Source organism: Rhinatrema bivittatum, chromosome 2, assembly GCF_901001135.1.
Source record: "Rhinatrema bivittatum chromosome 2, aRhiBiv1.1, whole genome shotgun sequence".
Lineage (NCBI taxonomy): Eukaryota > Metazoa > Chordata > Amphibia > Gymnophiona > Rhinatrematidae > Rhinatrema > Rhinatrema bivittatum.
Genome location: NC_042616.1, coordinates 648,698,061 through 648,715,631, shown reverse-complemented (window position 1 = coordinate 648,715,631; position 17,571 = coordinate 648,698,061). Strand labels below are relative to the sequence as shown.

The window sequence follows — 17,571 nt, the reverse complement described above, 5'->3', positions numbered from 1 at the left end:
TCTGTAGTCTGAATTCTACGTAATCCTTTTAAAACCTTTTCCTTCCTGTTACTTCTCATGTTCATGATTAATATTTGAAAGGCTCTAGGAGCCTGAAAATTGAACGGATGTTGATTCAGCAGCTGCAGCTTATTCAATAACAGTAATGAGGTGATTTAAATGAGAAACAGACCCGGGTGTGCAGACGCAAAAGGATGGCAGATGAAGGAAAACATTTGAAGAAACTGATTCCCTCCTGTATCCACCCCCCTCCCAGTTTTCCTGATTAAACGTAACGCTTGCCATCCACTGCAATTTGCTAAGCTTGAGAATTGTGAGAATGCCAAGGTCACCTTAAAAGCCGGCACAAAAATCATGACCAACACTGTTCATCCACTTTGCTACAGGTTCTCTCTCTAGCTCCTAATGATGGTTTTGCTAAAGTGCATTATGGCTTCATCCTCAAAGCAGAAAACAAGATTGCTGAGAGTATTCCCTATCTGAAGGTAGGTACCTGCATACTAATTACCTGACTCCGCTTCACATTCTGTACTGTGAAAATGTCTCCCTCGTGCTTTCCTTCAGTATCTTGATTGGCACAACTAACTAGCTATGGTAACAAGTTTCAAAACCACATTATTCACAAAAGAATATGCCATAAAGGCCTGCAGAAGAATTTAAAAGGATACCCATCTTATCCGTTTCAGTTTATCAGCAAATTATATTTTTCACCATAACTAGGGTTTTAGTATTGCAGCTGATAGAATCACTATGGCCATTTTTTAACTTGCTTTTCATGTAGTTTTTCCCCAGCAAAATCATTAAACATAGAGGTCCTTCTTCAGGCAGTTTGTCCAGCTAAGTTTGGGACTTAGCAAGCCAGACCCCCAGATTTTAAATTTCCCATTGCATTGACCAGTTCTGACTTATCCAGCTAAGTTGTTAACCAGTAAAAATCTTAGCCGGATACGTCAGGGGCGGACTGGGAGTGTTCCAGGATGGGGTTGCCTTAGCCAGATAATGTCGATATTTAGCATTATCTGGTTAACTGGCTGTCTGGTCATGCCACAAAGCAATCACAAACTTGTCCTGATAACTTTGATTTATCCAGGTATATTTAGCTGTGTCACAGAATACCCAGACCACCAGCAGTGGAATAATGTCCCCCTAGTATTTTGTTAATATAATGTGGTACATCATATTTGTGGCTTTGTTTACTACTATGGGATTGTTTAGCAGTGTATTTGGGTATTTGTATTTCCTTTTGTTGAGAGCTATCCAGTCACAGCCTTGGGTAGTGTGCATGCCTGACTCATTCCAGCCAAAAATTTCTAGCAGTGAAAATAACATTCTGATAAAGCCATCATGGTTGGTAACATGATGATGGAAAAGTGCTGATTTCTTCAATTTTGTAAGAAAAGACCAACAAGAAAGACCACCAGAAATGTTTCTATCAGTTTACCCAAAATGTGTTATGTTTTCATGGGATAATCTCTGCTCCTGCTTCTTGGTCTGCATGTCTTGACCTCTAGATCTCTAGTCTAACCAAAAATGAGACTAGATTAGTACTTAGCACTATCGAGACAACAGAAAATGTCCCAGCATGTGGATAGATTCAGGACCAGAGGGTTATGCACCTCTACCAGCAGATGGAGACAGAGCGAGCTGATGTCACAGTATATATAGTCCTGTTGTGACATCAGCCTGCCAGTATACTCCGTCTCCAGCAAAGAGTGGACGTGCATTTCCTCCCCCAGTTGAGAATTCTTGAGGTGATTTCCAAGGTCCCTCAGATGAATGTCTTGGTCCGGTAGCTGATTCTTCAGCTCGCGTGGACTTAGCTTATTTAATCAGCTGAAAGGCATCAAGTGCAGGAAGACAAGTGTGGTATATGCCTTCTTCCCCCCGCAGCCAGAGACTGTCTCTGTACTCAGCCAGGAAAGGCTGAGCTCAGGTAAGTTTAAAAATAAAAAAGTCAGAAACATAGTAGAGAGGTTGTTGTATGACTTCCTCCAGGCTCTGTGTTTGGCGCGCCATTCTTTCTTTTTTTTTTTATTATTGACAATTTTTATTGAGAGAAATATGAAACTGAACATACAATAAACAGCAGCATTCGGGTACAGCCATGATTTAATCTAGAAAGGAAATACAAACTGTGGTACTAACATGATTCGAATGCTCGCCAATAAACTCTCTTACCTCTCCATTAAACCACCCTCTCCCCTGCCCCCCTTCTCCCCTTCCCCTCCCTCAGCGCAAACCCAGAGGGCATGTTACAACAGATATTTCACAATCTTAATCTTAAAGAGTTAAGAGATCGGTCAGATAGTCCAGATGCTTTTCTAGCCCTAAGCCCCAGTGCCTGGTTAGGGTTCAAGCCCTACTAAGATGATCACAAGAATACTAGTAATCATGAGCGAACTCCCTTCAACCTAACTGTTTCATCATCGGTGTCCAGGTTCTATAAAACTTAGGCAGGGTATCTCGTCTTATGGCTGTCAATTTTTCCATATACTGAATTTGTCTTAATTTATTAAATAGCTGAGACTTACTTGGACTGCTAGTAGATTTTCACTGGGAGGCTACAAACAGGCAGGCTGCTGTCGCAATAAAGGTGAACAAAGCCTGCCTCTCATCAGCCAGTTCTGGGTGGGGGAGACCTAATAGCCAAATTTCCATCCGTAAGGGGACCCGCACCCCCAGTATTCTCTCAACAAGCCACTGACATTCCTCCCAAAAGGATTGTAGTTTAGGACAATGCCACCACATATGGATGAATGAGCCTATTCAGGAACACTGTCTCCAGCATGAGGGGGAGCCCCTGGGGAGCCAACGCACCAGTCTAGCAGGTGAATAGTGCCATTGATATAGGAGTTTATAACGATTCTCTATCATTGCCGCTGACATGGAGAATTTCCCTAATGTCCGAAACACTCCTCCCATTGTTCCCTCACCCATGGGGCCCCCATATCTTTTTCCCATGCCACCAAATGGGTTGCTGCAGCAGACTTTCCGGAGATAAGCAATTGATATATCTTAGATATACTATTCTGTAATTTGCTAACTAGAATACAATAGCCCTCAAAGATTGACCAGCCTTGTTGCACGTCCCGCTGAGGTCCACTTGTAAGCAAAAAATGCTGTATTTGGGCATAGGCTAGAAAATCCTCATTAGGTAGTCCAAAGGTCCTCTGTAACTCTGCAAAGGGGACAATCCCATTGGACCACAGCTGCCCCAAACTTGCCAGGCCACTAACCTCCCAGATCCAGAAAATAGCGTTGTGTAGCCCCGTTGAGAAATCCCTTAAGTACCTAATGGAGGATAGAGCTGAGTATGATTTTGAGCCTATGAGAGTTGACTTCCACCTCTTCGAAATCATGTGTGGTCTGTAATCCAGGGGGGAGTAATGCAAATTCTCGAGGTGTAAAATTATTTGGCCAAAACCGTGCAGGAAGGGGAACCCCTCCCACCAGAGTCTGTTCAAGTTCAACCCACTGTTTAGTGGAACCCAGATCCTGGCAGTCTTTTACACTCTTAAGCTGAGAGGCGACATAATAATGCAATAGGGGTGGTTGTCCTAGCCCTCCCTCTTGCCTGGACCTAAACAAAACCTGTCTGGACACCCCCGGGGGGGGGGGGGGGGGGCATCTGCGCCAGATAAAGGAAAACAATTTCCATTGATGAGGCTGCAGCTCATGGCTTGGGAGCAAGCAAGGCAACACCTGAAATAAGTATCCAATTTTAGGCAACAGATTCATTTTAATCGCTGAGATCCTACCAAACCATGAGAACTGCAGCCTCTCCCACCGTTTCAAGGTCCTTAATCAGCGATCTCACCAGGGGCCGATAATTCTGTTGCACCAGAGAATCAAATCCTAACCCAGATTTACTCCTAAATATCTAATGGGGCCCACTGTCCAATGAAATAGGAATTTCCTCTTGCCCTCTCTCATCAGATCCGCAGGGAAATTAACTGGGAGAATCTCCAATTTATCCAATCCGCAGGCCCGATAGGCTTCCAAATTGTTCTAACTTTATCAGCACTGCTGGCAGCAAGATCATGGGTCTAGTTAATGAAAAAATGTCATCAGCATATAGTGAGACCTTATATTGCTGGAGGCCGCATATAATCCCATACACATCTGCCACTTGACGTATTACCATATTACCGTATTCCAAACTTATGGCAAACAATAGTGGTGACAAAGGACAAGCCTGCCTTGTCCCCCTGCAGATCTGAAAGTTCTCTGTATAGCTATGGTTAATCTTTAGGCACGCTAGATGATCCCTATATAGCTCCTGCACCCAGGTGGAGAAAGTACCCCCCAAATGCTTGGGGGGTACTTCTCCAATACTGCAAACAAAAAAGGCCAATACACATAGTTGAAGGCCTTTTTGCATCGATAGTCAAAACAAATTGTTGGCTCACCCTTAGGTTTAGCTATATGGATCAGGTTAATCAATTTCCTTATATTATCAATTGTCATCTGGCCAAGCATAAACCCCACTTGCTCAACATAAATGAGCCTACATATCGTTCCATGCAAACAAAAGGCCAGGATTTTAGCCAAAATTTTCAGGTCGATATTTATGAGCGATATGGGCCTATATGAGGCAAAACTTGTGGGGTCTTTCCCTGGCTTGGGCAATATAGTAATGCCAGCTACATTTCCAAATGGTAGGAGTTGCCCACCTTCCCTGATCTTATTAAACATATTCGCCAGCGGGCCTCGCAGTAAGGTTCTATATTTCTTAAAAAAAAAAAAGGGGGGGGGGTAAATCCATCAAGACCAGGGGATTTCCCTGATTTTAAGTCTTTTATGGCACTATCCACCTCCAGTTCCGAAATAGGTTTTCCCAACTGAAATTGGTCTTCCTCAGACAATGTGGGCATATCTATCTATCTATCTCTGCTAAATAGGAGGAAATATCCTCCTGGGTGGCTTCAGTCTCAGGGGTATATAGACCCTCATAAAAGCACTGAAAGCGAACTCTAATGGCTTCGGGGTCCATTAACATTTCTCTGGATGATGTCTTAATACAGTATATCAATTCCTTTACCCTCCTGGATTGCAACTTCCTGACTAACAATCTGCTGCTTTTATCACCAAATTTATAATATTGTTGTTTTATATCCAGTCGGAATGCTATTTCTTCAGCATCTAGTGCAGCAATCTCCTCCCTTTTTCTAGTTATCCGGCTAACTGGGAAGGACCCCGGGTTTTGCTTATGCCAATGTTCCAACCCTCCTAGTTCAGACATTAGAGCTTCCCTTCGGGCCCTCTTCTGCCCTTTATGGTGTGCACCTAAACTGATTAAATGCCCCTAGATTACAGCCTTCATACCCTCCCAGACAGAGATTGGTGACACCTCATCCCCTTCATTTAGGGTGAAATAGTGCTCTATAACCTCCCCTAAGTGATCCTGATATTTTTTCACCTTCAAAAGGTAATCATTTAATCTCCCAAACTTACAGCCTGTCTCACTAGGGGACTGAGACATCGTCCAACATATTGGGACATGGTCTGACCAGGTTATTCGCTCAATATCTGTTGTGTCCGTAGAGGCAACTAAGTCCTTAGTGATTAAGAAATAGTCTATTCTGGTTTAAGAGTCATGAGGATGAGAATAGAAGGTATAGTTTCTACTATGCAGATATTGGTCGCCATATGTCTACCAGCTGTCATGACTTAAGTAGGTGTTTGAGTGCCTTCCGGGCTTTCCCTTTCCCGCTCAAGGCCCGTGTAACAACCAGTGTAACAACCAGTGTAATGGCTACATTAAAAATTCCAGCAATAACTATGCTAGTTCCAGTATGTACTTCGAGCCATTGATTTACCTCCCCTAATACCTCAGCTTGCATGGACGGATGGCAATAAATGCTAACGAACACAAGCTACCTATTTTGTATCATCACTTGCAATATTATAAAACGCCCAGAAGGATCACAATATTTATCCTACACCTGGACAACAAGGTGCTGGGCAAAAAATATCCCCACTCTGCTGTATCGCTTTTGAGGTGTTGAGGGTGCAAAACATTGTAAGGGTTATTTTCTGGAGGCCAATTGGCGCTCGTCCCAGCACCTTAAGTGAGTTTCTTGGACAAACACTATGGTTGTTTTTAATCTGGTAAGTTCTTTAAACAGCATCTGCCTCTTATAAGGAGAATTCAGCCCCTTTACATTTACCGAAATGCATTTAATGTCAACCATCTGTCAATTGGGCACCACTACTTCTTGTTCCCTTATTGGGTTCCCTGAATCACTTTCCACCACCTGCTATCTTAAGCCCCTCAGTTTTAAAGACCAGACTGGCACACTTAGTAGACATAAACCACCTCCCCCTTACATGATTATAACCTCTACTAGTCCATCCCCCTACCCCTTTTCCCCCTCCCCTCCCTCCCCCTTCTTCCCCATCTGCCCCTCTAGAACCCTGCCCACCATTAAGGTAGACCCCTACCAAGGGAGGAAAGCCTGTCTGCCTCCTCCACGTCATACCCACTTTTCCCCCAAGCTTGCTGCTGATTGCTACTATCCCCCTCCGCTAATATTAGGCCTGTGCCCTCCCTATATTAACCTTTAAAAATTGCATCAACAAAAAACATGTAAACAGGTGCTGTGAGTATCAATCTGTTTGGGTGCCGCACAAGTGGGTGCCGCACAAGTGCCTTCTGGTTTTGGCATGGATCCTTCTGCCTTTTCTTGGGTAGAATTTTTTCAAGGATTGCAATCCTTTCTTCAGGCACAGTCTTCAGCCCCGTCTAATCCTATAAGGTCAAATTCTCAGACGGTGGCCTCTCCCTCTTCCGGTACTACTGTTAAGCACCGGAGTACATCTCGATTGACTGCAGGTACTCCTGATAGAAATCCGGATGGCACTGATGATGAGGCAGATCCTGACTCTCTGGAGGATGGGGAAATTCCTCTGGGACTGAAACCGTATAGGACTAGATTGTGGTTCTTTCATAGAGATGAACTGCCAGCCCTGATTTCCCAGACATTGAAGATGCTGGGAGTACCTGGGGAAGATTCCATGTCTGAACCAAAGAAAAATCCCATTTTGGTTTCTTTGCCTAAAGCCTCTTGTTTTTTCCTTATTATGGAGGCCATTCAAGAATTGTTTGATCTTGAGTGGAATGCCCTGGAGGAAAATTTCAAAGGGGGTCGGACCTTGGGAGGCCTGTACCCTCTGGATCCAGTGGTGAGAGAGCATCTTCATTTTCCAAAAGTGGATGCGCTTGTCTGTGCCATCTCTAAATGGACGACTATCCCCATGGAGGGAGGAGTGGCCTTGAAGGATGTGCATGATAGGAAGATTGAGGCCATCCTAAGCAAGCATTTGAAGCAGAGGCAATGACCTTACAGATAGCGTCTTGTTGTTCCCTGGAGGCTGTTTCTTGTTTGCTTCTCTCTCAGGAGTTTGATAACTCTGGTGTGAATTACAGGGCAGTTATGGAACCAGCCACTGCCTTTTTAATAGGTGTGAGCTACGATTTGGTCCACACCTCGGCCAGTGAAGTGGCTTTGGTAATAGTGGCCAGACGTCAGTTATGGCTGAGAAATCGGTCAGCCAATGCGAACTCCAAAGCTAATCGTACGAAATTGCCCTTTAAAGCTCTCTCTTGTTTGAGAGCAAGTTGGAGAAACTGGCCAGTAAGTGAGGTGAATCTCTGGTTCCTCGGATGTCAGAGGATAAGAAGCAGTCGCCATGCCACTTTGGTATGAGGGGTCGTCGCAGGGATTCCAAGCGGTTTCATCCCTACAGAGGGGGCGACCTTTCAGAAGGCTTTTTGATAGGTCTCAATCATTTTGTCCCAGGCAGCCCAGGTGGGTCGCAAGCTTGGGTAATGGTACCTCCTGAGCCTCCCAATGAAGGTTTTGCCAACCCACCCTTGGAAACAGGAGATAGGGGGACGTATCTCTTTCTTTTATCAGAGGTGGGTCAAAATCATGTCTGTCCTGGAGGTGATATGAGAGGGATATGCGCTGGAGTTTCACAGTGTTTCTTGGGACATGTTCATGGTGTCTCCCTGCCACTTCCTGCAGAAGAAGCAGGCAATGGGGAGTGTACACTGTCACGGCTTCTCAGTCCTGAGGGCTGTGGTTTCAGTACCCACATTTGAAGAAAATACGGGTCAATATTCCATCTATTTTGTTGTGTCATCCCATCCTGGATCTCAAAGGGGACAACCATCATTTGCGAGCGGCTCATTATCACATGGAAACTTTACGCTCAGTGATAATGGCCATGCAGTTGGGGGAATTTCTGACCTCCTTGGATCTGTCTGAGGCATAACTTCATATTTCCATTGGATTGGAGCACCAACGTTTTCCACGTTTTGCGGTGTTAAGGAGCCATTATCAGTTTCGGGTGCTGCCTTTTGGCCTGGCCACCACTCCCAGAACTTTTTCTAAGGTTATGGTGGTGGTGGCAGCGACGGCTACAGAGTTCAGAAAGGATGGGATCCTGGTACACCTGTATTTGGACAACTGGTTGATTCGGGCCAAGTCTCTGGAAGAGAGCAGCCTAATGATCCGCAAGATGGTCTCCCTGTTGCAGGAACTCAGTTGGGTGGTGAACTTAGCCAAGAGCAGTCTTCAGCCATCTCAGTCGCTGGAGTATGTAGGGCAGTTTTCCTGATTGAAGCTCGTATTCAGAAGTTGGTGACACAGGTGCATCTCTTGTTGAACACTATACGCCCGACAGGTACTTGGTTTGATGGCAGCAACCCTTGAAGTGGAGCCGTGGGTGAGAGCACATATGCATCCTCTTCAGCACTTCCTGCTGTCTCGTTGGAACCTGAAGTCTCAGGGCTATTCAGTTCGGCTTCACCTGTTGATTGAAGTCTGCTCCTACCTCAAGTGGTGGTTACAAATGGATCATTTGAGAAAGGGAATCTCCTGACATCACCAGACTAGTTGGTACTCATGATAGATGCGAGCCTCCAGGATTGGGGAGCTCACTGTCAGGAACTAATGGCGCAAGAGCACTGGGATACAGAAGAGTCTCTCTGGAACATTAATCAGTTGGAAGCCTAGGTGGTCTGGTTGGCGTGCTTGTAGTTCAGCAGGAGGTTGCAGGGTTGAGCGTTCCAGGTAATGTCGGACAACGCAATGATGGTGGCTTACATTAATTGGCAGAGAGGAACCAAGAGACCAACTTACGGAATGGGCAGAAGTGCATCTTTAGGAGATCTCGGCCTCTCACATTGCAGGAAAAGGCAATGTAAGAGTAGACTTTCTCAGCAGGGGAGAATCTGGACCCAGGAGAATGGGTATTGTCAGACAAGGCATTTCAGATGATGGTGGATCGCTGGGGCCTTCCATTTCTAGACCCCCCCTCCCCCACCCCCACCCCTCACTCTCCGTCTTCTGGCGCACAGGAATCTGTTGCAACAGGGACCTGTACTTCACGAAGATCCAAACCGGCTTTGTATTACAGTATGGCACTTGAGAGGGCTTACTTGCTGAAGTGTGGATATTCTACTACAGTAATTGCCACCTTGTTACAAGCATGAAAGTTCTTCACTTCCTTAGCCTATGTGCGGGTTTGGTGATTTTTTGAGGCTTGATGTGAAGATTGAAGAGTGCTTTCTCATTAAGATCCCGCTCATTTTGGAATTTTTGCAGGATGGGTTGATTAAAGGGTTGGACCTTAATTCCTTTAAGATACAGGTAGCGTCTCTTGCCTGTTTCAGGGGCCAGGTGAATGGTGAATCCTTATCAGCTCATCCAGATGTGGCCCATTTCTTGAGGGGAGTGAAACATCTTCGTCCTCTCCTGCAGTTACTGGTACCCTTCTGGAGTTTTAAGGTGGTATTGGATTTCTTGGCAGGCCCTACATTTTGACCATTGCATAGCCTTTCATTGCGGTTACTGACCTTACTTTCTGGTGGTGCTATGTTCTGCACGTCGAATTTACAAGCTGCAGGCCTTATCTTGTCGGGAGACATTCTTTTGGGTGACTCCAGGGGTGATACAACTGTGTACTATTCCTTCTTTTTTTCCTAAAGTGGTTTCGGATTTTCACTTCAAGCAGTCCATTTCCCTGCCGTCCCTAGATAGAGAAAGAGATGCAGTGGAATATCGCTTATTGCATCCTTTGGATGTCAGGATACATGTCATGAGGTATCTGGAGGTTTCTAAACCTTTCCGGAAGACAGATCACCTGTTTGTCTTTCATGGTAGAGGTAAACAGGGCGAGCTGGCTTCGATGGCTACAATAGCTTGCTGGATTAAGGAGGTAGTCATGGTCGCGTATGTGGCCACTGAAAAGCCGTTGCCTACTCAGGTTAAGGCTCATTCCACTAGGCCTCAGGCAGTGTCATGGGCCAAAGGTTAGATTGTTGTCTTCCTTTGACATTTGCTGAGCTGCGACGTGGTCCTCCTTACACACCTTTTCCAGGTATTATCGTCTGCATGTCCAGGCCTGAGATAACACAGCCTTTGCACGTGCAGTGTTTACTGGACAGCGGGCGGAGTAGCTTGAGTACAACCCACTGGTCCTGAATCAATCTATCTGCATGCTAGGAAATGAGAAGTTACTACTTACTTGATAATTTCCTTTTCCTTAAGGAGGATAGATGGAATCAGCTTCCTGCCCTTGGCTGCCGAATGATTGAGTGATGGTCCTCCTGTGTGGCTATGTATTTTTGGAGATTACTGGTAAGTGTTCATCCAGTGCCTAGCCTAGCATGTATATGTTCTTGCTGGAGTTCAGTGTTTCTTGTTGGTTGAGTACAGAAATGGTTGTCTGTTTCTAATCAAGTTTTTGCTAGTCTGTCCACAGATACTGGCAGGCTGATGTGACAGCAGGACTATATATACTGTGATGTCAGCTTGCTCCGTCTCCATCTGCTGGTAGAGGTGCATAACCCACTAGTCCTGAATCCATCTATCCACCTTAAGGAAAAGAAAATTATCAGATAAGTATTTATTTATTTATTTATTTATTTTTACATTTTTATATACCGATAGCCGTTTACACATCGTACTGGTTTACGTGGAACAAAATGGAAAGCTACAGAAAGGGGCGTATCCTTTACATTGAACAAGGAACAGTGATAAACAATGTAAATATTGATAAACAGAATAAAAAGGGATAAACACAAAATAAACATCAATATGCTAACTTTGGTTCAGCATTTAAACAAGGAAGATAATAAATATATATGCAGCTTATATAAGTGTGAAAAGCATATTTACATTGCGAATAATTAGTGAGAGGTTCAAAGTAATAATTTTTTATTACCCAGGGATGTGAATCGTTTTTTGACGATTTAAAAAAATCGTCTGATATTTTTTAAATCGTCAAAAATCGGTACAGTGCGTGATACAATAGAAATTTTCACGATTTATCATGAAAAATCGTTACTCCCGTTAGTGTCCACTAACGGGAGATATTTGGGGGAAGGGTGGGAAAACCGGCACACCAAAACAACCCCTAAACCCACCCCGACCCTATAAAACTAATCCCTTACCTTCCCCCACCCCCCCGAACCCCCTCCCAAAACGTTTTACGAGTACCTGGTGGTCCAGTGGGGGTGCAGGGACCGATCTCCCGCTCTCGGGCCATCGGCTCCATTTTGGCTGCCACTCAAAAATGGCGTGCCATTGGCCGCCATTAAAAAAAAACCCACCCGACCCTTTAAAGATGACCCCTTAGCTTCTCCCACCCTCCCGATCCCCCCAAAACATTTTTAAATTACCTGGTGCTCTAGTGGTGGTCCCGGGAGCGATCTCCCATTCTCGGGCCGTCGGCTGCCACTCATAAAGATGGCGCCGATGGCCCTTTGCCCTTACCATGTGACAGGGTATCCGTGCCATTGGCCGATGGCCCGAGAGCGGGAGATCGGTCCCTGCACCCCCACTGGACCACCAGGTACTTGTAAAACGTTTTGGGGGGGTTCGGGGGGGTGGGGGAAGGTCAATTTTAAAGGGTCGGGCCTCACTAAAAAAAAATTAACGATGTGAATCGGAACCAATTCCGATTCACATCTCCAGCGATCAGATTTTTTTCTCCCTCCAGCCGAACCCAATCGTTAAAATGATCGGGCACACGATTCACATCTCTACTATCCAGATCTGAAATGTTATAAGGAGCACTTAAGAGATTATGTACATATACTTTGATGTTGTCCTCTTTCAATAGGAAGGACTGGAATCTGGTGACCCTGGCACTGATGATGGACGTTTTTATTTCCACTTGGGTGATGCTATGCAAAGAGTTGGAAACAAAGACGTATGTATCCCTTCTTCTAGTTCCTGGTGAAGTCAGAGATTTGCATTGTAAAACAAGTTTTGAAAACTTTTTTTTTTTTTAAATTAAAAGTAACAATCAAAATATCTTTTAAATTCTCCATTTTTTTTTTGTTTATTTTCTTTTGTGACTGCACCTGTATATTGGAGAGGCTGGATACTGCTGAAGGTATTTTATGATAATGTTCCAGTGAGCATTAATATAGATATCATTTGGCTACAATTTTAATGAGTAGAGGTTTATTAAGGTTCCAAGAATAAGAGCACAGTGTTATTATTTTTCTTTACTATTGAAGTATCCATTGACCAACTCTCACTTTTAAGACAACCCAAGCTCATTTCTCCCTTTGTGTCATCCAGTGCTAGAAAGTACTCGCAGCCTTTAGTCAGAAATGGCAAGCCAATGAGTTAAAGGTCTAAGCTGTCTATTTTGCCCGTTTCAGTCACCAAGGCGATATTTAAGACTGCAGTAGGCTTCAATTGCATTGGATTTAAGCATTACTACAGGGCTTCCTAAACTTGTGCTGGAAACCCCACAGCCATTTTCATTCTCAGGATATCCACAATTACTGTGCATGAGCTAAATCTCAACAATTCTCTATTCCCAACCACATAAGAAAAAATTAATAGTGTAGGATGAAGAACCTTCTTATGTGGTGGGGAATAGAGAGTTGTTGTAATTTATACAATTGACCTCATCAGTAGCGGGGATTGATCACATATTGTGAGATAAATCTCATGCATTGGAACCCAACATATGCCAACTTATCTCAGCACATTCATTGGGGATATTCTGAAAACCTGACTGATTGTGGAGTCCGCAGAACAGGTTTGTATTAATAAACATTTTATAGATTGAGAAGCTGAAATAATACACAGTTTAACAAGGCTATCATATTTTCTTTATTATGTCTTCCATATAAAACAACTTAAGTAATAGCAGATTGGTTTTTGGATCATAAACTAAACCCAGACAAATAAGACATGCTATGATTTAGTCAAACCAACAAAAAGCTCATAGTCCGTCCCATTATTATGGGACTTGAACTTCGAAGCAAAGACGTGGTGTATAGTATAAGGGTGCTCTTGGATAGTAAACTTCAATGTGAAATCAAATTCTGCTGTTGTGCATTCATCTGCACATAATCTACAGCATTTTTGCTGATGAGGGATTTAAGGACAATTGCATATGCTTTTGTCTTGAGCCAATTGGATTATTGTACATACCTTATCAAGAACTTCCAGGGGTAACATTGATCCACAATACAGCTGCACATATAGTATTGGGGCTTAAAAATAGAGACCATATTACCGTTGTGCTTTATGGATTACATTGGTTGCAAGCATGTCAAATTTAAGAACATAAGAATTGCCATACTGGGTCAGACCAAGGGTCCATCAAGACCAGTATACTGTTTCTAACAGTGGCCAATCCAGGCCATAACTACCTGGCAAGATCCCAAAGAGTTTTTTAAACCCTTGTCTTTTTTTATTTTGGTGTAGTCTCATAATTAGAGTCCTGGATATTTGAATTCCTTATTTTCCTACTAGGAAGTTGAGATCTGTGGACCAGGATCTTTTTAAGATTTGAGCACCACTTTTTTCCTATGACTCCGCTTGGTAATTAATGGTTCTCCCAACTATTCCTATAATATTTTATGTAAATTTACTTTGTAAAACTTGTCATATTAGATATATTTCTTGTTTTTCTCTTAACATTGTTTTCAATGTATTTGAAATTGAAACTTCAATAACAATAAAATTACAAAAAAAAAAGATTTGAGCACCATTGCAAGCAAGGGTAGCAACAACATGAAATTCTGCATATATTTGTGCACCTACTCTATTGAACAAAGTTCCATTAGAGCAGGGGTGGGCAAGTCCGGTCCTCGAGGGCCGCAAACCAGTCAGGTTTTCAGGATACCCCTAATGAATATGCATGAAATAGATTTGCATACAACTGAGGCAGTGTGTATGCAAGTCTCTCTCATGCATATTCATTAAGGATATCCTGAAAACCCGACTGGTTTGCGGCCCTCGAGGACCGGAATTGCCCACCCCTGCATTAGAGGTATGTTGGGAAGGATGTTTATGGAAGCATTTGGTGCAAAATATGCTTAGATTGGTTAAGCGATATAATGAGATAGGTTGCTTGGGTGCTGCTCTTGATTAATGAGCTACAGAACTAGTCGACTGATGAGCGTTGGATTGCCATTAGTTGGGAACTGCTGCGTCCGTCGGTCTTTGACAGCTTCGCCCCGCTTGTTGCACCCCAATCTCGGCTCCTCCCGCTTACCTGGGCAAGATGGGTACCACAGCGTTATCAAGCCAACTTCTTTGGCATCCCTGGAATGGCTATGGTGCAGCCGTACGCCATTGCTTCTCCCAGGTACCTGCTAGGGTGCGTACGCGCGCGCAACCCACGTCTAAGTACGCCCAGTGGCACGAACCTCGGGGGCGTTCCCTCGCTGACGTCACGCCAATCCGGGCATATCTACTTCTCAAGATTGCTAGCTCATTGAGTTGGCAAAGGCTCGAATAGACTCAAACTGTTCCTGTCTGCGCTACTCTGCCGCTTCTCTGCTGCCTGCAAGAAGCTTTCCTTCTGCTCTTCAGGGTTTTACTACTAACTTGGGTACCCACTCCTCAGGGGCCCTCTGTTCTATTTTCAGGTGCCATTCAGGGAACAGATACTTGCTCCTTGAGGGCCTGCTCTCCCTGCCTCAGTGCCTGTACCTACGACAACTATCTGGTGGAATCGCATCAATAACAGCTAACACCAAGTGAGTACTCTAATCTCTCATCTGTCTCATCCTCAGTAACTCCTTGCTGTGGAACCTCCTGACGTCATCTAGGAGAGAAGGGCTCCTTCTGCCAAGGTCCCTGAGACTACAACTCACCACTGCCACCTGGTGGCTACTTTAAGCTGTATAATAAAAGAGTTCAATTCTGGTGTTTTGTGTATAAGAGTCTAGCCCAGTGCTGTGGCTCCTCACGGGGCTCCTCCCCGTGGGCGTGGTCATCTCCACAGCACCCAAGGATCCACTAAAAAAACACGTAATAACATGTAATAACACGTAATAACAACAGATTGCCAACTCCATGGATCCGGCTCAGCTCACAGCATTGCAAGCTATTCCAGGCTTGGCCCAGCAGATCGCCAAATAGCAGACTGCGCTGGAAGGACTGACCGCTGCATTTAATTTGTTACACAAACAGATGAACTCCCCTTCCACCGCAGGTGAAGAGGCTAAACCGTCGGAGGTGACAGTCAAGACAACTGTACCTCTAGCATCTCCTACCCGCTTCTCGGGAGAAGTATGGAGATGCAGAGACTTCATTAACCAGTGCTGCATGCACTTTGCGTTACAACCTGGACATTTTCCCACAGATTATCCTGTCATACCTAGATGGACGAGCCCTGTCCTGGGCATCTTCGCTGTGGGAACGCAAGGACCCGATCCTTCACAACATTGAAGGATTCCTTAAATTGTTTAAATCAGTTTTTGATGACCCTGCCCAATATTCTGTTGCAGGAGATTCTTTGGTTCACTTAAAGCAAGGGAACAAAACCCTAGCTGACTTTGCTATCGAATTCAAGACACTGGCGTCTGAATTATCCTGGGATCCAAGATGCCTGAAGACGCTGTTCTTTGAAGGACTGAACACTCGCCTGAAGGATGAACGCTCAGCTAGAGAGATGCCTGAAACCTTGGCTGAACTGGTAAAACTGGCAACTAGAATCGATCGCCGACTTCGAGATAAAGTTCAAGAAACCAAGACTTCCAGGAGACCCTTTCTGAGTGAAGTCCAAGTCAAGACTGCATCCAGGGCTGCCCCTACGGTCCCAGCAACCGGCGAGGAGGAACTGATGCAATTAGGCCGCAGCCACCTGAAGTCCAAAGAGGGAAGAACGAGGAAGAAATTAGGGCTGTGTATGTACTGTGGACAAGCTGGCCATGCTGTCCAAAATTGCCCTATATGTCCGGGAAACGGACAGACCTAAGTCCTGTGGGAAGACTCTTCTTAGGTCTCACCACTCCTTCTCCTCCACTCTCTCTTCCTGTATCTCTCATCTGCAGTCCTCTACAGTACCAGACTCTTGCCCTAGTGGAATCAGGGGCAGGAGGCAACTTCATTCTTCAACGACTGGTGGAACATCTGCGGATCCCCACTTCCACCTTGTCGCCTCCTCTACTTCTTTCATCCAGCCATGGAGAACCCTTGCCGGGAGAAGTAACACTTCGTACCGAACCAGTGTGTCTATGTACCGGTGCTCTCCATATGGAGACCATCTCCTTCTTTGTTTTAGAGAAGACTATGGACACCATAGTACTGGGATTACAGTGGCTACAACAGCATATGCCTCAATTCGATTGGGTCACTCTGGAACTGTCAAGTTGGGGTCCAGACTGCCATAGGCGAAGCCTGACTGAGGCTAAGCCATTACCTTGTATGCCTACCACCCCAGTAATGCCGGGCTTGCCGCCTCAATATGCATCTTTTCAAGATGTCTTTTCAAAAGAAGCTGCAGATATACTTCTGCCTCACAGACCCTACGACTGCGCCATTCATCTGAAGCCGAATGCAGAGCCACCCAAGGGCAGAGTGTACCCCTTGTCTGTGGCAGAGAACAAAGCCATGTCTGAGTACATTCAGGAGAATCTCAACAAGGGCTTCATTAGACCGTCCAAGTCTCCTGCGGGCACAGGCTTCTTCTTTGTGGGCAAAAAGAATGGCGCATTGCGTCCTTGCATAGATTAACGAAATAACTATTAAGCACCAATATCTCCTGCCTCTGATTTCAGAACTTTTTGATAGACTACAAGGAGCCCAGATCTTTTCAAAACTGGATCTGAAGGGAGCATACAACCTACTTTGCATTAAAGCTGGCGATGAAGGAAGACGGCCTTACTCACTCGAGACGGCCACCGAGTATTTAGTAATGCCGTTCGGCCTGTGCAATGCTCCAGCTGTCTTTCAAAATTTAATGAATGATATCTTCCGAGACCTCTTCTATAAATGTGTTGTAATCTACTTAGATGACATCTTAATCTTCTCACAAGACATCACCACTCACCAAGAGGATGTCAGGAGAGTACTACAGAGGCTTTGTGAGAACCATCTTTACACCAAGCTATCTAAATGTGAATTTCATAAGGAATCAGTGCCTTTCCTAGGCTACATTGTCTCCAAAGTAGGTTTTCAAATGGACCCACAGAAGCTGGAGAGTATCAAGAAATGGGCACAACCCACTGGGTTAAAGGCTCTCAGACGCTTCTTAGGTTTCACCAACTATTACAGGACCTTTATCAAGAATTACTCCTCA

General features: G+C 44.7%; 1 protein-coding gene across 8 annotated transcripts in view; it reads left to right on the top strand.

The window, feature by feature from the left end:
* ASPH (aspartate beta-hydroxylase) overlaps positions 1 to 17,571 on the top strand; it is a 508,516-nt gene that overhangs the window by 436,654 nt on the left and 54,291 nt on the right. For all 8 annotated transcript variants that reach the window (XM_029591373.1, XM_029591374.1, XM_029591372.1 and 5 more), the window contains 2 exons: positions 387 to 485; positions 12,136 to 12,225. In XM_029591373.1, the coding sequence (XP_029447233.1) occupies positions 387 to 485; positions 12,136 to 12,225 (189 nt within the window). The remainder of the gene's footprint in view (positions 1 to 386; positions 486 to 12,135; positions 12,226 to 17,571) is intronic.